The 23,180-nt window shown below is 44.8% G+C and overlaps 1 protein-coding gene across 5 annotated transcripts in view; it reads right to left on the reverse strand.

The window, feature by feature from the left end:
* Positions 1 to 23,180, reverse strand: part of CSTPP1 (centriolar satellite-associated tubulin polyglutamylase complex regulator 1) — a 159,134-nt gene that overhangs the window by 9,354 nt on the left and 126,600 nt on the right. For all 5 annotated transcript variants that reach the window (XM_033119515.1, XM_033119514.1, XM_033119516.1 and 2 more), the window contains one exon: positions 16,930 to 17,014. In XM_033119515.1, coding sequence (XP_032975406.1) covers positions 16,930 to 17,014 — 85 coding nt within the window. The remainder of the gene's footprint in view (positions 1 to 16,929; positions 17,015 to 23,180) is intronic.

Here is a 23,180-nt window from a genome sequence, read left to right on the forward strand (position 1 = left end):
TCTCTTAGTTTCTGTGGCTAACTTATCTTCTTTCTTTTCACCTATATCTTAAGGCCTAACTATCTCTCACGTATCTCTTGGGGAGGAAAAAACTTGCTCAAACTACCAGGGTTGAACATTAAAATTCTAGCTGGAAAAAATTCAAGGCCAGAGGGTGGGAAGATGCAATGCTACCAATAGCCACAGGAGGGCGCCCTGGTCCCTCCATCAGTGGCTGGTTGGGACCAAGGGCGGGAGCCACAGGCCAAGTAGTTACCCGGAGTTTTCATAACCTGAGGAGAACCCAGGCTGGCAAAAAGGAAGAGAGAGGGCACAAAGCCCCAATTCTATCTGGATGGGGTGGGGGGAGAAGCAAAAGTGGTAGAGAGAGGGCAGGTAGGGTGGACTGAGGTTGGCTGACAGCCAAACTACAGAGGAAGAGTGAGCTCTCCCAGAGTGTTTGGGAGGAAGAACTACCAGCACCTCAAAGCTTTTCCGTCCCAGGCTCAGCAGAGAAGGAAAAGTCCCCAGAGGAGTGAAGCCAGTGACCGTTCCTTCCTGCTCTACTCCCAGGACAGCTAAGAACTCAAATGGCCTAAGTTAATTACTAAGGAAGAGCGCTAGGCTGAGAACATCCCCAGGCAGGAAACCACGAAGGGGAGCCGAAGCCTTTGAAGATGTTACTTGGCTTCTCTTGTTTATCATCAACCTGGACCCAGTGCTCCTGTTTATAGCAGTTACCTCCATTTATTATTTCCTACTTTACCTATGTGTTCATTTAGTTATATTGTAACACAATTCAAATAGCGTAAAATTCACCCTTTAAAAGTATACACTGTTTTTTTGGTATATTCACAAAGTTGTGCAAACACTGTCTAATTCCAGAATTTGTAATTCCGCCAACCAACATGCTCCTGAGACAAGCCCTGTCACACCAGGGCTTCCAAGACAATTGCCATAAACATCCTCGCTCAGCCTCAGAGAGGACTAGAAGCTGCAAACTGGGCCCGCCCTTCCAACCTGCAGCTTTTTGTCCAGGGTCACTCTTGACTGAACATTAGTGCCCTTTTTTCTAAAAGATGGGCAGCTGGGGAAGAGCACAGCCGACAGAGGGCAGGAGACCCACCCAGGGCAAGGGTGGCAGTCTCTGTGGAGCAGGGCAGCCCTGTGTGCTGAGGTCCTGACCCCTGCTCCTTGGTGGGCTGAAACTTACACCGGTCAGGTGGGACCAGCAGGCTAGCTGGGGGAAGCAGACAGTGGCAGGGGCTTTCTTTCTGAGGGACAGATGGCTGGGTCCCAGCAGCACGTGTGAACAGGACTGGGTGTTCTCGATTGTAACCAGTGAGACAGGCTGCCAGAAAAGCCAGTGGGATCTCAGCTTTCATCAACAACGATACCACCCACCACCGTGCTCAGCCAGAAACCTGGGAGTCCTCGTGACCTCCTGGAAACTCCCTCCCTCGCCCACCCACAGCAGTCAATCACCAAGTCCTATCAGTCATACCCTGACATTTCTCTCGAATCCATCTACTTCCTTCCACTTCCACAGCCACCATCGACACCCACCTCCACCTGTTTCCCGGACAACTGGATGACCCCCTACGTGGTGTCCTGCAACCACTCTTGCCTCCTTCTAATTGAGTATCCATACTGGGGTCAGAAAGATCTTTTTAAAAGGCAAATATGACCATTTCACAACTGTTTAAAACCCTTTACAGGCTTCCCATCGTCCCCTGTTCTCACCCACATGTCCCACCGTCCGCCTCCCCTCTCCTCTCCAGACTAGTGGAGGCCGCAGGCAGCATTCCAGCCACAGACCCTTGAGCTCTTCCCAGTGCCCCCTCAGGCCCTTCGGATATGCCAGTCCCTCCATTTGTAATGCCCCCCGCCCTCCAAGCCCCTTTCTTCCCCTACCATTCGCTTCCTCATTCTCCGGGTTGTGGCCTGCACAGCACCTCTCTGGGAAGCCCTCCCTACCCCAGACCAGGGGAGGCCTCCTGGCTACTGGCTAGCTCCTCACATGGGTTGTGTCTGTGTTTGCACTGGGACGGTAAGACCCACCAGGTGACATGTCTGTCCCTGTGCTTGTTGCCTGCCTCCGGGCTGCAGCATGGTGCGGAGTCACAGGAGTCACTCAGCTAGTATTTGTTGAATGCAGGAAAGCACAAACAAATGAATAAGAGGGGCCAGAGGACCCTTCTTTTCCCCTGGCCAGGTGACATCTGGACACTACATTTGGTTCTGGACTGTCCACTTAAGAGGAATAAACTAGAGTCACAGAATAAGGGTTTAGAGTGGTGGAAAGTCTGCAAACCATGATATTAGACAAATGACTGCAGTTAGACCCTTTAGCTTGGAAGAGAAGACTGAAGAGGAGGTGAAGGCTGAGACCTGACTTTTAAAGGCTGCCTCTGAGGAAGATGTCACGGCGATCTGGACTTTGGCTCTAGGAGACTTTCAAGCTTCCCAGCTCTGGGATTGTTGCTGCTTTGTTAAAGAGTGAGCTTCTTGTTGCTGGAGGTATTCAAGCAGACACTTGAAGGCCTGTGCTTCTCACAAGTATGAAAGAGCTTCTTCCAGCTCTGACAGTGTGTCATCCCAAGTGTGGAGAGAACTAACAGCTTTTTCTGTTAGTGCTGGTTCTGGAGGGAAAGAGTTTGCTGTTCAGAGGACTGTGGCAGCAGAAAAGTCTGAAAGACTTACAGAAAAGTGCTGTTAGAAACATCATATGCTGCACTGTCCATCTCCAACGCTGACCCATGAAAATTCTGGGCATCGGGCACTGGAATTGTGGCAGAACTGTGGGGGAAGGCAGGCGGGAGGCGTACATGGCTGTCTTTGCGTTTGGTGACAGCGGCGACCCCAGGTTGTAGACCCGACAGCCCACAGACAGCTCCTTTGCCCTGAACTCAAACTTGTCACCACCCCCAGAGGCCTCAAGAAGGAATCTCTGGGAGATGAGGTCGTCCACATGTGCTGTTTTCCAGTTGATGGCAGTTGGCTCAACACCCCTTCCTGCCAGAGGCCTCTGCTAACGTGCCAGCTGCTTCTGACACCTGGAGGAGCCGGACCGCCCCTGCTTTGAAGTAGAGCCAACGGGGAGCTGCTGCCAACAAGAGTCTGTACAAATCTATTGGGATGTGGAGGGATCCTTGCAGGCCACGTCTCCAGGCCCGAGCGAGGGACTCGGGGGGAGAAGTGAAGGCACTCCAGTTCAGGCTGGCTCTGAGCAGAACCATGTGAAGGGTGGAGTCCAGTGCAAGCGATGGAGAAAGAATGGAGAAAGCACTTGGCAGGGTCCGAGCTAATCCTAAGTAGGCTGGCCGCTCTCTCCCTCCCTTGCTGACTTCCAACAGCTGGGATGGGCTGGCTGGCTGGGAGTTAAGTGGGTACCAAGGAGGCAACAGCTTCCAGTCTGAACCTACTGACTTGCCAACTTCCCATCTGCCCTTAAGGATCAGTAATCCTGGTCTAGTGGCACGAGCGGCACCCCTTTTCCGACAGTTCTGGTTTTTCAGCCCTGGGATCAGATCCCAGCTCCATCACTCATGGGCCAAGTTACCTTTCCTCTCTGGGCCTCAGTTTCTTCTCTTTCTTCAAAGAGCAGATAATGACAGTTCCTATTTCACAAGATCCTTGTGAAGAGTCAATATGAGGATGTACTGGTGTATAATAAGCACCAAAATAAGTGTTAGTTGCTATCAATAAGTGTATTCTAGCTGGTTTAAGATGCCGGAAGAGCTCAAAATAGCAAAGAAAATATATGGCTCAGAGGAAGTGAGGGCTGCCAGCACCCAACCGGGAAGAGGCTCTCAGACGGAAGCTAGCTATCTCGTTTCGAGTCCACTTTTGGGGGAAGCCAGCTCTTGGCCAGGGCCAGAAAGAAGAGCAACCTTCGATGACTGCACTTCTTTTGCTGGTCACATGACCAGTGTCCTTCATGGGTGCAGCTGACGTGTGTCCCCAAGTTGGGCTCACAGTGGACCTCTGCAGTCTGTGTTTTAATGTCAAGGCTCTGAGTGCGAATGAACTACTCCCTGGCTACCTGCTCCAGGTGGGAGGGAAAAGGCTGTTGTCACGGCTTCCTGGGACACTTCCTTAGGGCTGCGCCTCTTCTGGGCTGGGTTGGAGGCACCGTCATGCTGCACAAGCTGCCACGAGTCCAGGCCCTCGCATCAGCGCGGGATGTCCGGGTCACCGCTCCGCCCTGGCTCCTGCTGCACCTCTAGGGTGCTACCTGCTGTAGCGCCTAAGAGTGTGGCAACAACGATGGTCCCAGCTGCTCAGGGGCTTACTGTCAGCACCACACAGCAGTCATTCATTTTCCTCTCCCATGGATCCTATGAGGAAGCTCAATGAATATCTTTACTGAGAACATAGAGGTTCAGAGAGGTTAAGAAACTTGACCAAGGTTACAAGCTGGAAGCGGAAGAGCTGCAGTGCCAACACGTGTCTCTCGGGCTCTGTCATAGTTCTGAGACCGCCTGCAGCTGCACCTGGTAAGGAAAAGTGGGCATGTACTCTCTGGCGGCAGTAACTCCTTCCTGTTGGTGGCAGGTCTCTTCTCCCACTAGTGGTGTTCGTCATCGGTGTATAGCAGCTGCCCCCAGAAGGGCTGGGAGTTTAGGTTCTCAATGCTGCTTCTTCCCGGCAGACAGCTGGAAGGACCCAGCCCAGCTATTTAAACCCCATCATCCCGGCCATCCCAGCTAGGGGAGAACTGTGCCATGCTCTTGGGATAAATCCGGGCACGCCTCGCGTTACTGAGCTTCACTTTATTGTGCTTCTCAGATGTTGCATTTTTTACAAATTGCAGGCAAGGCCCTCCCACAGCAAAAAGATTAGGACTTGCTTATTGCAATACTTGCTTTGTGGTGGTCTGGAACGGAACCTGCAACATCTCTGAGCTACGCCTGTACCCAAGTCCAGCGCACGGCCCTGTCACCTCAGACTGCAGGCCCACTGGCCTCTGGAGGTTCCTCTAGGTTATCACCACTAAAAGCCCGGCTTCTTTCCAGGCTGCTTACTTTCCCTAGACTGCTTTCCCCTCTCACGGCTCCTCGCTTAAATCCTACCTATCCTTTCAGTTTTAAATGAAATATTGAAAACTTCAGAAAATTACAGAAAAGAACTTAACAAACACCTGTGTACCCACTAACTAACATTATGAAACCTTAACATTTTGCTACCCTTGCTTCAATTTTTTAAAGCTTTATAAAGTATTACATATGCCATTCACATCACCTGTATACCCCTCCCTCACCCCATTCCTGTCCTCTTCCTCACAGATCACCACTGAGACTTGGAGGTCACTCAGGGCAGCCCACGACCGCTCACGGCAGCTCTCGCTGACTGTCGGCCATTCACGATGGCCCTCTCACGATGGCTGCCGGCCACTCATGATTACTGCCAGCCACTCACACTGGCCACCGGCCGCTCAGGGCGGCACACGGTAGCCCATGGCAGCACTCAGCAGCCCACGGCAACCCATGGCAACCGCCGGCTGCTCATGGCAGCCCAGCTCCAGGGAGAGCCGTTGTTCACAATCTTAGCTGTAGAGGGTGCACCTCACTGGCTCATGTGGGAATCGAACCGGTGACCTCGGGGTTAGGAGCATGGCACTCCAACCACCTGAGCCACCGGGCCAGCCCTGGCTTGTCTTTCAACTGTGTTTATGGTGGTTTTTGGTGAATAGAAAATTTAAATTCTTAATTCCTTGGTAGTCCAGTAGTTTAGGGTTCAGCACTTTCACTGCTGTGGCCAGGGTTCAATTTGCCTCAGGGAATTCTTGCTTCCTAGCCGGTATTTCTCCTCTCTCTAGAAGGTCAGCTCCACATAGCTCTGTCCTCAGCACCTGAAAGAGTGCCTGGCACATAACAGATTCTCTCAATGAACAATGACTGACTGAATGAATAAATGAAACAATGAATAACAATCAATGAAACAATGACTGAGTAAATGAATACAATTTTGTTTGGGGTCAAGTTTATCAATCTTGTCCACTGGGCTTAGGCTTCTTGAATTTTATTTAAGAATTCTTTAACGACCTGATGGCCATAAAAATATTTTCCTTTGGTCTCTTTTAAGAGTATTACAGTTTTGCCTTCCACACAGAAGTTTGTAATCTATGTGAAACTCACTCTCAATATGGTAAGAAGTAGGGATCTATTTCATCCTATGTGAATAAACAAATGCACCACCACTACTTATTGGATCATCCTTTTTCCCACTGCTCTGAAACACTACCTTTTATGTATCAAGTCTTTATAAATGCATTGGTCTGTTCTGGCCTTTCTAGTATGATCCATTTGTCCATCCTTTTTCTAGTAACATACTGTCTTAATTATGGTGGCCTTATAATAAGTCTTGGTAGCTGAGAGGGCAAGTTCCTCTATTACAAATCCTTCAGGTCCCTAATTCAACATCTCTTCCTCATGGAAGAGCCTTTCATGATTCCCCAGGTTAGGTTGGATCTCCTGTTTATATGTTCCTATAGCACTTCATTTATTGAATGTCTGCTGCTTTATCCATTTGCAACTTCCTTGAGGGCTGGAACAACATCTGTTTTGCACACTGTCATGGCCCCTCCACAAGCACAATGGCTGGCACATAATAGGCTCTCAATAAATATTTGGTGAATGAAAGAATGGGGAAGGAAAGGATAGTCTATTTTGGAGAGAGGCCTTTTGGGGCAATTGTGATCCTGTTAGATGGCAAGTCAGGTCCAGGGAGGATATCTATGCAGAAGGTTATTGCAGGGGAGAGACAGAGAGAAAGAAAGACACCAAGAAAGCTGTATCCTCAGTGATTGGCATGAGGTCTGTCAGATGGTAGATGCTCAGTAAACGTTTGAAAAACGAATGTAGGAATGAAACACACTCCCCATTCACTAATTATAATTTTTAAAAACAGGCAATATTTTTTGAGGGCTATGTGGCAGGTGTTTTACATGCATTATCCTATTAAATCCCCAAAACAACTCTATGAGGCAGGTGCTATTATTACGTATTTCCATTTCACAGATGAAGAAATTGAGGCTTGGAGTAGTTGCACAGTGTCACAAGCCAGTAAGTGAAGGAAATGGAATGTGAATCCAGGGCTCTGTGGCTCCAGGACCTGAGTCCTTGCCTTCGTGGAACAGGGGCCAGCTGAAAAGTAACTCTTTTCCATAGGGGTGAGTTGCTATGTCTAAATTAGATTCTTAGGAGTTTATGTGCTTTTGAAGTACTATATGCATTCAGCATATAACCATAACAAAGGAGCTTTTCCTATTAAATATATATTATTCACTAGGGAATCAGGCCTTTAGTGAAGGAGAAATGAGTTAAATCTGTGGTTTAATAAACCCTGCAAGTGATTCTGATGCACTGTTTTAAATTTTCAACCTTGGAGTGCAGCTTCCCAACCTTGTGTCACTTGGGCCTTGAATGGGTTATAGGTGTGATGGTCCCCTTAGCCCGGCTGGGAGGACGCCAGAACCTGCAGGCTAATCACAGCCAGTCTTGTCTTTACCCTACTTTTTGTTGTATTTCCTGAGTGTTGTGAAGTGAAAAAAAGGCCAGAAAGTACTGCCTTGGGAATCCGGGAACTTCTCATTTATTTTTTAAAAATCTTGTAATAATAATTGTCATGCAGGCACTCAACTCCTGCTCCTCGCTCAAGAACGCAGGATATGGTGAGCCCAAAAAGGAACACCCACGGAGCCACAGAGAGGGGAGTCATACCATTATATTCTCGATGGCAGCTGGTCGAGACACAAAAGCAAACATCCACCAGTACCCCAACGAGGGGTCTTCCTGTACCCCAGTCTCTCTGGTGGCCAGGCGAGACACAGGAAGTAGGATCAACATGATCCACAATCCACAATCCGCTTGCCAACCGCACTTGCTAGCCGCAATCTGCCGTCTGCTTCTCTGCCCACCAACCAACCCCCTAGCCTAGCCATGGCAGTTATATTAGTGGCTAATGGCTAACAGGTAACAGCTGACGGCCACCCAGCCACAGCAGATGGTCATCTGATTACAGCTGATGGCCATCTAATAACCGAGCCAGCACCTTTCCACGTGAGGCTGAGAGCCTGGAAACTACTCTCTGGGACTCTGTCCCCACAATAATAATGCCAACATTATGTTAATAGCAAGAAACTTATTGAATGTCTATAACATGCTAAGAAATTTACAAATATTTTTGGTTGAACTCTTACAACCACCGTATGACTTAGATATTATTATTGTGCCTATTTTACAGATACAGGAACAGGGCTTAGAGAAGCTCAGAGCCTCAAGGCCGTCAGTTAATAGGGCACAGGTGGCATGTACACACTGGTCTTTCTAACCCTATGACACCTGTGCTCTTACAGGTCAAGGTTAATACTGCTACTTGCAATGTTGAAAGTTTACTCTGTGCCAGGCATTATTTTAAGCACATTACATGCTTCTTCAATCATTACAACTCTTATTATTCCCATTTTACAAATGAGGAAATTGAGGCTCAGAGAAATTAAATCACTTTCTCAAGGACACAAGCTGGTAAATTATGAACCAGGATTTGAACTCAAGAAGTCTGGCTCTTGCAGCCACTATGGAAAATACGGAGGTTCCACGAAAAATTAAAACTGGAACTACCATATGCTCCAGCAATTCCACTTCTGGGTATTAATCTGAAGAAAATGTAAATAGTAACTCGAAAAGATATCTGCACCTCCCTGTTCACTGCAGCATTATTTACAAAAGCCAAGATATGGAAACAACCTAAGTGTCCATGGATGAATGAATATATAAAGAAAATGTTACATATATATATATATATATATTACACACAATGGAATATTATTCATTCATTAAAAAAAATGAAATCTTGCTATTTGTGACAACATGGATGGACCCTGAGAGCATTATGCTAAGTGAAATAAGTCAGAGAAAGACAAATACTGTATGGTCTCACTTATATTTGGAATGTAAAAAAAAAAAAAAAAAAAAGCTTATACAGACAACAGGTTAGTGGTTGCCAGAGGTGGGAGTTGGGTAGTGGGTGAAATGGGTGAAGGGGCTCAAAGGTACAAACTTCCAGTTATAAAATAAACAAATGACGTAATGTACAGCATGGTGACTATAGTTAATAATACTGTATTGGATATGTGACAATTGCTTAGAGAGTAGATCTTAAAAGTTCTCAGTTGTAACTGTTTATGGTGACAGGTGTTAACTAGACTTACTGTGAAAATTTTGTAATATACACAAATATCAAATCATGACATTGTACACCTGAAACTAATATAATTTTGTATGTCAATGATAACTCAATAAAACAAAGAGAACCACAACAAAAAAAAGAAGTCTCTAATTACATGGTCTGGACCCTCAGGAAAGCCTCCCAGTCCAGGAGAGATAGAGACAGAGATGTTACGGTGATCATTTGGGGATAAAATTACTGAACAACTCTCACTGCTGCAGGACTATGCGAGGTGGAGAGGATCTCTGGCTGGGCACTGCCATGGAGTCTGTTTCTTTCCTTTCCTGTGTTTCCAGCTCACACCTGCCACTCCAGGGCCTGGCCACGGTGCTTGTAGCACAGAAGTCAGGCGCTTGTGGAGACGCCATGCCCGTGAACAGGCTCTGGAGTACAGCTGCCTGTGGATGACATTCTTTTACGCACACATCATCACAGACTGGAGCCTCCTTCTGTGGCCTGTCCCCATACCTCAGGGCACAGAGGAAAGTGAGCCAGGCAGCGAGACGGGAGAGGGCAGTGCCTCTTCTGGCATCAGTAGCTGCCCTGAAGACCTAACCACCCACATTGCCATTCTGGTCAGAACACTGCACTTGTATGTGGGGAAGTAGGGATCCTGGACAGAATGAGAATAGCTTACACAATCAATGCACTTTCTGGGATGATATACAATTTTTCTACACACACACACCAGCTGGAGTTGCAGAAAGAATATCATTGGGGAAATGGGGTTGACACAGATGCCTAATGCTCATACACAGGGAGAAAACAAACTTGCCCTAATTCTGAATTCATCTCTCATTTTGCAGCCAGTATCCTGAGCATGAGGCCCTGTTGTTTATACTTGTGTTCCCCTAATTCCCTCACACTGCTATTGACATGCACTGGCTCCAACGCTTCTTCCTCCTCAAACTGAAAGGTCTGAAGTTTCCTTCAAGCAGTAGGCCTCTTGGTGAGGGAGGAGGTAAGCTTCTGGCCACAGCTAGGGGAATGTCAGCCGGAAGCCTCTTGGTATCAATCATTGTAAGAATCGGTGGGTTTCAGACGATTCTACTACTTCTGCTCTAATCCTGCAGCGCTTACACAGGGCCTGGAGGTGGATGGCGCAGACGCAAAGCTGTGGCTGCCGGGGGCTGAAACTGATACAGAAGGCTCACCTCCTAAACTCACCACCTACCTTTCAGGAATGGGAAAGGAGGACAGTGGTTGTCCTGGAGTGACAGAAACCAAGGTGACATGTCACAAAGTGGTGGCAGGCAGGGACCAGTACCCAAGCGATCCTCTTTTAAAACAAATGTCAAGTTCCTTGAGAGGCAGGAACTATAACTTGCTCATCACTGTATTCCCAGTGTGAACAACAGCTCCTGGCACAAAACTGGTACTCAAGAAATATTTGATGAAAGGAAGTACTGACATATGCTACAACACGGGAGAAACTTGAAAACATGCTAAGTGAAAAGAAACCAGTCACAAAGGACAACATATTATATGATTTCATTTATTTTAAATGTCTAGAATCGGCAAATTTATGGAGACAGAAAGTAAATCAGTGGTTGCCTGGGGCTGGGGAGAGTGAGGGGATTAGGGAATCATGGCTAAAGAGTGTGGGATTTCTTTTTGGGCTGATTAATGTTCTAAAATTAATTGTGGTGATTGATGTGAATATACTCTGTGAATATACTAAAAGCCACTGAATTTTACACTTTAAATGGGTGAATTATATGGTATCCCCAAAAGCTGTTAAAAAAGAAATATTTGGATGGGGGAGAAAGTGAAGGGATTAGAAAGTACAAATTGGTAGTCACAAAACAGTCACAGGGATACGAAATACAGCATGGGGAATATAGTCATGTTGTGAAGATCACGTAAGGTGCCAGATGGGCCCTGGACTTATTAGGGGGATCACTTCATAGGCTGTGTCGATGCCTGACCACTGCGCTGTACACCTGAGGCTGGAGTAGAATAATATTGGATGTCAATTATAATTGACATGTAATTTACAATTAGGATGTAAAGTATAGCATAGGGCTATAATGAATGGTATTTTAACAGTTATATATGATGTTAGATGGCTGGTAGATTGGGGGGTTATCACTTTGTGAGGGGTGTAAATGTCTAATTATTACGTTATTTTGTACACCTGAAATAAAAAAATAATATGGCAATAACTATGTATAGTGAAAAAAAATAATAAAGCCTGGAAATCTAGAAAAAAAATAGTTGATGAATAATATAAATGAATGAACAAGAGTATATATAGGATACAGTTTCTGACCTTCGTCCTCAGAGTTCCTTAGAACCATGTAAACTGGCAGACCAGGAATAGTCATGCCCTTGGGAGACATGGAGTGTCTGGCATGTACCCAAATACTGCGCTAAGCAACCGTGACCCAGCAGCAAATGACACTGGTATAGATCCCGCCTGCCCTCACGCAGCACGCATACTCATGGTTCCTTTTCTTTGGGGATTCTTTAGTTAGAGACAGTAGCTGGTTTTTATTTTTCAGCTATGTAGAAATTGTAGCTGATTTTTATTATTAAGTCCAGTCTTTAAGAATGCTGAGATTCCCCCCCAAAATGTTGGGGATGAATTTCCTTAAAATGACCTGACCCCGAAGGGGAACTATCACTGGAAACTTGAAGCTAACTCCACTTGGCTGCTTTTAAATTACAAGAGATAATCTCTCACACCCTTTGTTCAGCTGAGGGGACAAAAAAATCCAAATCTCCTTTGGAGAGCAGGTAAGTTAAAATTGTAAAACCTGAACTGCAGCTGTCACCAGTGGCCAGTGGCCACTGGAAAGGGTAAGTATCCACTGAACGATGAGGGGGAAAGAAAAACCTAGAAAATTTTGGGTGTGTGATCATTAAACAGGTTTTGCATATGGCCAGCAAAATTAGTTCCTGAGCGGTGAACTGCAAACAGCCGCCCCAGTGTGACGCTGCGGTCCTGCTGGCTGGCCGAGTGGCTTTCCACTCTCCTACGAGCCAGTGCAGGGGCTGGTGGGCTCGGTTCAGGAGTGAGGCGATTCTTGGTGCAGCTTTGGCTTCAGTGGGTCAAACCACCAAGCGGAAATGATGTCATGACATAGGGAGGCAGGGGTGTGAGGAGGCTGAGAGCCAAGTCTCTGGATTCAGGGCAATCTGGGTTTAAGTCACGCCTCTGCTATTCCATTGGTGCAAAAGTAATTGCGGTTTTTGCAATTTTTTTTTTTAACCTCTTAAACCGCAATTACTTTTGCACCAACCTAATATTAATACTTACAAGCTGTCAGGAAGTGCAGGCAACATACTTAACCTCTTTGAGCCTCAGTTTCCTCTTTTTTTTGCTTTTTAAATTGAGATATATCAGTTTTCCTCTTTAGCAAAATGGGAAGTAACTTTTTATAAGGATTAAGTGAGATAATTAAGGTGAACGAATTTAAATGAAACAATAGCGGTAAATGCATTCATTATGATTTAGGGAAGTTGGACATTTCAACAAATTATTATTAAGACTTTACTTTTTTTGAGCAGTTTTAGGTTCACAGTGAAATTGAGGGGAAGGTACAGAGATTTCCCATAACCCCTCTAACCCCACACAGGCACCGTCTCTCCCATTATCAACATCATTGCCACAGTGGTACCTTGGTTACAATCGATGAATCTACACTATACATCATTGCCCAGAGTTCAGTTTAAATTACAGTTCACTCTTGGTGTTGTACATTCTATGAGTGTGGACAAATGTATAATGACACATATCCATCATGTATGGTGTAATACTGACATACCTCAGAGATATTGTGGGTTCACTTCCAGACCACCGCAATGAAACAAATATTGTGATAAAGCAAGTCACACAAATTTTTTGGTTTTCCAATGCACATGAAAGTTGTGTGTACATTATACTGTAGTCTATTAAGTGTACAATAGCATTATGTTTAAAAAACAATGTGCATACCTTGATTTAAAATACTTTGTTGCTAAAAAATGCTAACTACCCTCTAAGCCTTCCGCGAGTCATAAGCTTTTTGCTGGTAGAGGGTCTTGCCTTGAGGTTAATGGCTGCTGACTGATCAGGGTGGTGGTTGCTGAAGATTGGGGTGGCTGTGGCATTTTTAAAAATAAGACAACACTGATTGACTCTTCCTTTCATGAATGATTTCTCTGTAGCATGCAGTACTGTCTGACAGCATTTTATCTACAGTAGAACTTCTTTCAAAACTGAAGTCAATCCTCTCAAATCCTGCTGCTGCTTTATCAACAAACTTTACGTAATATTCTAAATCTTTTGTGGTCATTTCAACAATCTTCACAGCACCTTCACCAGGAGTAGATTCCATCTCAAGAAACCACTTCCTTGCTCATTCATAAGAAACAACTCCTCATCCACTAAAGATTTATCATGAGATTGCGACAATTCAGTCACATCTTCAGGCTCCATTTCTAATTCTAGTTTTCTTGCTATTTCTACCACATCTGCAGTTATTTCCTCCACTGAAGTCTTGAATCCCTCAAAGTCATCCATGAGGGTTGGAATCAACTTCCACACTTGTTAATGTTAATATTTTTACCACTTCCCATGAAACACGAATGTTCTTAATGGCATCCAGAATGGTGAATCTTTTCCCAGAGGTTTTCAATTTACTTTGCCCAGATCTATCAGAATAATCACCATCTATGGCAGCTGTAGCCTTACAAAATGTATTTCTTAAAAAATAAGATTTGAGAGTTGAAATTACTCCTCGATCCATGGGCTTCAAGATAGATGTTGTGTTAGCTGACATGAAAACAACATTAATCTCATTGTACCTCTCCATCAGAGCTCTTGGGTGACCAGACGCATTGTCAATGAGCAGTAATTTTTTGAAAGAAATCTTTGTTTCTGAGCAGCAGGACACAACAGTAGGCTTAAAATAATCAGTAAACCATGTTGTCAACAGATGTGCTGTTACCCAGATTTTGTTGTTCCATTTATAGAGCACAGGATAAGTAGATTTAGTGTAATTCTTAAGGGACCTAGGATTTTTGGAGTGGTAAATGAGCATTGGCTTCAAATGAAAGTCACCAGCTGCATTAGCTCCTAATAGGAGAGTCAGCCTGTCCTTTGAAGCTTTGAAGCCAGGCATTGACTTCTCCTCTCTAGCTATGAAAGTCCTAGATGGCATTTTCTTCCCATATTAGGCTGTTTCATCTGTTGTTTAGTGTAGCCACCTTCATTACTATCTTAGCTAGAGCTTCTGGACAACTTGCTGCAGCTTCTACCTCACCAATGCCTGCTTCACCTTGTACTTTTATGTTATGGAAATGAATTCTTTCCTTAAACCTCAACCAGCCTCTGCTAGCTTCAAACTCTCCTCCTGCAGGCTCCTCACATCTCTCAGCCTTCATAGAATTGAAGAAAGTTAGGGCCTTGCTCTGGATTACACTTTGGTTTAAGGGAATGTTGTGGCTGCTTGGTCTTCTATCCAGATCACTAAAACTTTCTCCATATAGGCAATAAGGCTGTTTTCAAACTTTGTCATTCGTGTGTTCACTAGAGTAGCAGTTTTAATTTCCTTCAAGAACTTTTCCTTTGCATTCACAACTTGGTTTTTTGATTCAAGACGCCTAGCTTTCGGCCTATCTCAACTTTCAACATGTCTTCCTCACTAGGGTTTCCAGGCGGGAATTCCCGCCTGTTCTCAGGAATATTTTTCGATTTCCCATTCCCAAATCCCGAGATATAAACTGTTTTCTGTTCTCCATGATGAGTCGTTTCCACAAAGTGACGGCCGATACTACCAACGACCTGGGTTCAAGGAGCCGATTTTCCCTATTGCCTGAAGAACTTTTCTTGGAATTGGGGAATGGAAAAGCGAAAAAAAATCCCAAGAACAGGCAGGAATTCCCACCCAGAACCCCTAGCGATAAATAGGAAAAATGTCTAACAGATATATTGTGAGTAGTACATTTATTTTCCATTGTGGGTATTCCTGGGTTCAAGGAGCTGATTTTCCCGATTTCTCGACCAACTTTTCTCGACCAACCCTATTCCTCACTAAGCTTAAACAGCTTTTGATTTACAGTGGCATGCAACTCTTTTCAATTCAACACTTTGATGCCATTGTAGGGTTATTAATTGGCCTAATTGCAATATTGTTGTGTTTCAGGGAATAGGGAGGCCCCAGGAGAGCGAGAGGGATGGGAGAATGGCCGATAGGTGGAGTAGTCAGAACACACACAACATTTCACTGATTAAGCTCTCTCATATGGGTGGTTTGTAGTGCCCCTAAACAATTACAATGGTAATATCCAAGATCACTGATTACAGATCACCATAACAAATAAACTAATAATGAAAAAGTTAGAAATACTGCGAGAATTACCAAAATGTGACACAGAGACACAAAGTGAGCAAATGCTGTTGGAAAAATGACATCAATAGACTTGCTCAATACAGGGTTGCCACAAACCTTCAGTTTGTAAAAAATAATTATCTGATGTTCATTGCAGCTTTATTTATGACGGTCAAGACATGGAAACAACCAAAGTGTCCTTCAATAGATGATTGGATAAAGAAGTTGTGGTATATATACACAATGGAATGCTATTCTGCCATAAGATGAGATGAAATAGTACCATTTGCAACAACATGAATGGATCTTGAGATTATTATGCTGAATGAAATAAGTCAGATAGAAAAAGTCGAGAACCATATGATTTCACTGATATGTGGTATATAAAACTGAAAAGAACAAAAGAACAAGACAAACAAATGAAGAAACAAGAACTCATAGACACAGACAATAGTTTAGTGGTTACCAGAGGGTAAGGGGGAAAGCTGGTGGTCGATGAGGGTAAAGGGGATCCAATATATGGTGATGGAAGGAGAACTGACTCTGGGTGGTGAACACACAATGGGATTTATAGATGATGTATTACAGAATTGTACACCTGAAACCTATGTAACTTCACTAACAATTGTCACCCCAATAAACTTCAATTAAAAGAAAAATTATCTGTGAAGAGCAATAAAGCAAAGTACAATAAAACAACGGATGCCCGAAAAGAGTATTTTCCTAAAAATCCTCTGTTATGGCATTTTTCAGAAAACAAGATTTTTTGCTATACTTCCAATTGCCAGCTTAGCTCAGGTTTTGTGTTAAGTAAGTAAAAGTTAACAGAAGCGTACATAGTCCAATAACCTCATTGGTTAAAAAATGTGAATGACAATGAAACCAAACACAGAAATTAGGGGGCTCTAACTATAACTATTTCTGCTCAATCTTCCTGGTTCTGGAGTAATCTTGAAAACCTTCTTTTAGCATAAATAATACAATTTTTTCTACCCTCAGTCCTCAGTTGGGCATTATCACCTTTATGCCTTTCTCGTTTATAACCTCAACCCCCTTTATCACAAGTTGCTGCCAACTCCTGCCTCTTCTTTTCTCAGCATATCCTCTAGGGGTTTTTGTGCTCACATGTGCCTCTTCATCTCACCACCCCCCAACTCTATCTCCAGACCCTAAGGCTCCCCACAGAAACCACAAAGGATCATTTAGCTTCCCTTTGAAAATGCAGAAAGCAAGTACTATGGTTTTGGGCAAATCCCCAATAGACCCCTCTCCAAAACACTGTTTCTTCCCTAATGGTTTTATTCTTCCCTAATGGTTTGTTTGTTTGTATACATTTCAGGGTTCTCTAAGAAGCCCTGTTCCACGGATGACTGAGTTGGGTTCAAGAGCCCATGAGACTTACCTGGCTGCTTTCTGAGTAAGCTCCAGGGGGAAATCCGGGCACAGTAATTGCAGCAAACAGTGATATTCCTTCATGGTCAGCAAATCTGAAGTGGAAATGGAGAGAAACACATTAGGCCTCTGCATGTGAAGTCTCTGCTCTCTTTTTGGCCATTTCATGGGTTTCAGACCTTGTCTCGGTAGAGTTGCTCTTTTAAAGGTAAGAGTTAAGAGTGTGCTAGCCACTAACCTCTTAAAAGAGGTTAGATTTTTAAGATCAGTATTTATATACCGCTTTTCCTGGGTGGGAGGCACCCAGCTGCAACATTTTGGCCAAAGGAGCTTCCCTGGTTTGATAAATGTCCGGGTGAGAAGAGGGAACAAGAGGGGTACTTTTATCAGCCTTCTTAGTTTGGTTTTCCTTGTGTATAAAAAATCTGCAAGAGTGAATCATTTCAAAGTTAGTTAAATCTGCTGAAATTCTCTGGCCTGGTAACATTCACCACAAGATGACCAGAGACCATCCACAGACTATCTGGAAGCAGTACTGAGGCAAACTTAGTCTTGCAATGTATGGAGAAGAATACAGCACAGCAACCCACAGACCTTATTACTCTATCATCCAGCACTGTGCAGGCTGGCTTCTTTCTGATGCCTGCACACAAAGCTGGTCATTCTATATAGGAAGCCAAGTTAGAGGTCCAAGGTATACAATCAAGGCAACCAAATGATTCCCAATAGATAGAGCAGTGCTTTGGGAGAGATGAGCCAGGATGAGGCTCTGTGGCCCGGCAGAAAACCCAGAGAGGTAAATCTCAGGGAGGTTTATAGGATCCTAAGGGAGAGCAGGAAATACACTGATGCTTGAAAGTTGTCTTGGTCCTGCATGTACTAATCCAAGAGGTTTGAGATCAGCCAGGCAGCAGCAATCCACAAGTACTCCATACACTAAAGCATTTCAAATATGGAAGGACATGCTAATGGTAAAGCAAGGCAATGGGCCTGGAAGCCATCCTCGCTGGGAGAATGAGTGAGAGAAGGGAATCCAAAGGGCACGGCCGCATGTGGGGAATGAAGATGATGATCACAGGCCCTTGGCTTCTCCGGACCTAAGTTAGCCCAAGCCACAGGAATCCAGATCTCCTGCTCCTGCTAGTTCGGTTGATGCTTTTCCAAGACAAAAACCCCAAATCCCCAGGGACAGGCCTGGGTTCCTACTACTTTTTCATCAAAACTCAATTCAAGGTGGGGGCAGAGAGTTAAACTAACCACACTGCCAAAGTCAGGGACACCAAGGAACAGAATCGGCGTCAATATAGGTCAAAGGATCAAACTGGCTTTTGTGGCCTTCGTCTTGGCCACAGTAGGGTGTGTACTTTCCTCTCCTCACTTGCCTGACCTCGGGCACAGCCTGGTAGGAGGTTTTATTCTTCAAGGGAAGGAGTAATAGCCACTCGTGGTCTCACAGATTTGGGGTGAGGGACAGGAAAAGGCAAAGGGAAGGGAGAAAAGCCACTGAATCTAATGTGCCTCCCACTTTAATCTCACTCCAGAACTCCCTAGATAGAGAGAGGAGTGATTTTTGGCAGGAAGTAAAGAAAGGAAAGTTCTATCTTTAAATCATCAGTACTTCTCTAGGCTAAACTTGGGTGGATATACCTGATATCATTCTTGGGGGTGGGGGATCAAAGTGTTTCACAGGGATTCACATATATCCCCATAATTACCTACAAAATATCTTTGGGAAGGTAAACAGAGTGAAGGAAAATGAGAAGCCTAGGGAGAGAGAGAGAGAGTTGTGTAATCCCATATGTAATCAACACGACAGTGACGGGCATCAATCTCGGCCTCCTGGTTTCTAGTCCCTCAGCTCCCTTTAGGTTCCTGACGATATTCTAACTCGTATACTTCAATATTTGCTTCCCAAAGACAGAAGAATGACTTACAAAAATCATTTTGTACCTCTCTAATGTAGCAACAGACTCTCGGGAATACTAAATACATGAGAAAAACAATACATCCTAGCCACAACTTCTGGAACTTGACTTTCCCAAATGTAAAATAAGGGAGATATATAGTCTTATAAAGAGATGAATGAAAGTCAGGCAAATAAACAAGTTTTACCACCTTAATTGTGGAAGGCAGTGGTTCTACTTCTATTAGCCACGTGATTTCAAGGGAGAGGCACCTGTGACTTGGAGACACTCCTTTGCTTATACAGCAGGTTATTTGGGAGAATGGTGAGTGGTAAGACTTGTTCCCAAATCAGAACACTGTCCCCTTTCTGTCCCACAGGCTAGAGTTCAAATCTTGGCTCTATGATTTATCAGGTACGCGTATGCAACCTTGGGAAAATTGCTCCATCTCTAAATCTCAGTTTCTTGTCTATAAAATAAAAATGATACCTACCTTTCAGGGTTGAATTCATGATTAAAAGAGATGATGTCTGTAAAGTACTTAGCAGAATGTCCAGAACATAGTAACACCAAACAATGAGAATTATTTTGGTTTTGTTTTTAAATCCTGGGGGCAAAGACAGGAGAGGAGAGGAAGAGGAAAGTGTTTCTCGCTGAGTTTAAATGGATGAACACTTAGGAGTGTTCTGCCTTGAAAATTCTGTCAGGTTGCCTGAGCCAAACCTTCTTGAATACTCTTCTGCAGTATTACCTCGGTTCCAGGCACAGCGGTACAGCCATGAACAGGGTTTCCGGGCAGGAATTCCCACCCATTCTCAGGAATTTTTTTCGCTTTCCCATTCCCGAATCCTGAGATATAAACTATTTTCTGTTCTCCAAGATGAATCGTTTCCACAAAGTGATGGCCGATACTAGCAACCACCTGGGTTCAAGGAGCCAATTTTCCCGACCAACTTTTCTCGGGATTTGGGAACAGAAAAGCGAAAAAAATACCCTAGAACAGGTGGGAATTCCCCCCCCCCCCCCCCCGAAATCCTAGCCATGAAGAAGCCAGGGATCTCCCCAGTTCCCAGGACTTACGCTCAGGCAGTAGTTAATCCTAAATGGCTCCTGTCTACTTTGGGCCCCTGGATTCTTAGAACAACTCTCCAAGATTTCAAAGTCCCTTCAGGCAGCCCTTTGTGCTTCAGGACTAACAGTGATGAGACTGAAATCACGGAGCTCTCTGCTTAGGCCTTGAACTAGCTCAGTGTACCTTCACAACAACCTTCTGAAGGAGGTTCCATTATTCCCAGATCATTTCACAGGTAAGAATGTAGAGGCTTAGAGAGATGAAATGATCTGGAGAGGGAGGAGAGAGGGTCCAGAGCTTGACGTTCCAGAGCAAGATTCCAGGCTGGGAAGGAAAGGAGAACTGTGGGCTGGATGGGCTTAATAATAAACTCCCAGCTAACATTTCTTGAGCACTTACTGTGGGCCAGGCTCTGTCCTTCCAAGGGTTTTACATGTGTTAGCTCATCTCATCTCCACTGTTGTTACCCCCATTTCACAGACGCACACTCAGGTGGTGCATGCTTAAGAGGTAGAACTGAATTCAGACTCAGGCTCTGGTTCCAAAGTTTACAGCTAACATTTTTAGCACCTTGATCTTATCAACCACAATGTGTGAAGGCTTAAGAGCCTGCCTTCCCCTCCAAACAAACAGCAGAAACTAAATAGCTCCAGGTGAACTGGATCAAGGAGACAACTCAAGTGAATTGGGATTTTTTTTTTTTTTTTTATGTAAGAAATTTCGTCTAAAAGGTTCTAATTACTGTCAACAGGAAAGGCTGCAGCTCCAGCACCACAGCCTGTGCTGGGCCGGGGGCAATGGGAGGGTGGGGGGTGAGAACACCTGTGCTGGTGGCCACTCCACCATTTCTCATCCCTGCCCACCTGCCAGCCACTCTGCACCCTGGCAGGTGCAGGGAAGGTAAGTGCTGTGTACCAACAGATGCCTTCTCTAAAGGAATCCCCACAATTAGGAAAGCTTCAGCCAGCAAGTCCTGAAAGTTCAAAGGCAAAGGTATAAGAAGTCTTTGGTATAAGATCAAAATCAGAACACTCACCACAAATTGGTGCTTCTATTTTTGTGGGTGGTCAAAGCTGTTAAACTGTCTTACTCTAAACCTTGTAATCGTCCCATCGACTCTGTGCCTGGCTCTGGACCAGAGGGTTTTACGCCCCTGTTCCTATCATCTCCAGAGCAAGCACGGCATGGCATTGTGGCTAATAGCATGGACTTTAGAGTTTGACTGTTTGGGTCCAAATCTGAGCTTTGCCGCTGATTTCAAATTATTTGACCTTTAAGCTGGATGCATCAGTTTCCCCATCTGTAAAATGGGGATAATGACTGTCACACGGGGTGTCATGCAGGGTCTCATGCAGAGTCTCAGCTCCTGCTCCCCTCATAAGAACGCAGGACATGGTGAGGCCAAAAGGAACACCCACTGAGCCACAGATTGGGGAGTTATACCACTATATTCTTGCTGGTGGCTGGGTTGGAGATACAGGAAACAGGATCCACACGATCCGCAACCTGCCCTCTGCTTCTGTGCCAACCCACCTCACTTGCTAACTGCAATCCGCAATCCGTGCCTCTCTGCAATCCGTACTTTCCAGCCACCATCCGCTGCTAGTGTAGTCATGGCAGTTGTATTAGTGGCCAATGGCTCACTGGTTACAGCTGACGGCCAACTAGCCACAGCTAATGGCCATCCAATCACAGCTGACAGGCATTTACTACCCGAGCCAGCACCTTTCCACGTGAGGGCGAGAGCCTAGAAACTGCTCTTTGGGACTCTGTCCCCACCCTGATAGTATCAACATCCCACAGTTGTTGTGAGTTAAAGGACTTACAACAATGGCCCATCATAAGTGCTCTGTTAGTATTTACTATTCTTATTTTAGAAATAAAGAACCTAGGGTTTTTTTAACTAAGGTTAATTACTTTCTCAAGGAAACAGCCAGTGAGAGGAAGGAGGGCTGAGATTCAGACCTAAGCCTGCCTGGCTCCACAGGTTCTGCAGGTTCCATTCTAGCAGGTGGGATCCAGCCTGTCCGTGGTGGAGGCCTTCACTTCTGATGAGAGGATTGTTCACGCCAGGTGACTGACAGACTTTATATCTAAGTGAAACACAGACACCCTCCAGGCTGCCACATTAAACAGGGCAGAGCAGCTGTGTCAGTGCAGAGCCCAGACTTTGCAATCAGAGGACCTGGCTCCACTACTTACCATGAGGACGACTTGGACAAATTATACAACGTCTCTGAACCTTGGTTTGCTCGTGAAAAATGTGAATAAACACAGTATCTACTTAATGGGATTGTTGTAAAATTCTCATGAGGTTATTTATATATAAGGCACTTTTCTGAAAAATTAGCCAAGTGCTCCCTAAATGGTAGTATTATTTTGTAATTACTAACTGATTAAAATTTGAAGTCCGGAAATTGAGGAATCTTTGGACTTAACTAAAGCCCGTAGCACACGCCTCGCACATAGTAGTAAACAGCAGTTGAAGGAATGAACGGATGAAAACATGAATTGCAGTGACTCAGATGAAAATTCGGAGGGACGAAGCTCTGGCCACTGTATGAACACAGAGAGATGGCGACTCTGCAGGCACAGGAGGCATGTCTGCCAGTTAGGGGGTGTGAGGGGCTCTAAGGAGCTGAAAATGGAAAATGTCCTGTTTGGGTAGGTACCATATGCTCAGGAAACATAATAAATCATGGCCGGTTTATTAATTTAATGTGCTTGTTGACTCCTAGCACCTTCTCATCAAGTGTTCATTTCAATCAGCTTGAGTATTTATTGTTATAGGAATGTATCACCAATTTTACCTTGAAAATCAGAGGAACCTAGGGTTTACTTCCTAGTAATTCAGTTTACCATGTTTACAACTTTAGCACGAATACTGTGGTTTTTAAGATAAGCAGCCTCTGCCTAAATTATTCTTTTATTGGTTATCTTAACTCTAATCCTAGAGAGTGATAGGTCAGGTTATTTTGGCTAACAAAATTAATCTAATCAGTAATTACTGATGCCCCATATATTTAAGGGTTAATTTGTCCTCACTTCTTTTTTAGAAAAGAAGCATAATGATTTTCTGTTGTCTTCTCTACATCTGTGGAATGATTGTGGACTATGGGGAATTGCCTTCCATCCTTGATTTGATGGACCGCTTGACAGTTTGCTTGGGAACGTACCACCATGTTGTGGTACAGGCGGATGTTTGCTTCCTGTGTCTCGCCCAGCCGCCAGCGAGACTGTGGTGCAGGAAGACCCGTTGTTGGGGTGCAGGCGGATGTAGGCTTC

Source organism: Rhinolophus ferrumequinum, chromosome 11, assembly GCF_004115265.2.
Source record: "Rhinolophus ferrumequinum isolate MPI-CBG mRhiFer1 chromosome 11, mRhiFer1_v1.p, whole genome shotgun sequence".
Taxonomy (NCBI): domain Eukaryota; kingdom Metazoa; phylum Chordata; class Mammalia; order Chiroptera; family Rhinolophidae; genus Rhinolophus; species Rhinolophus ferrumequinum.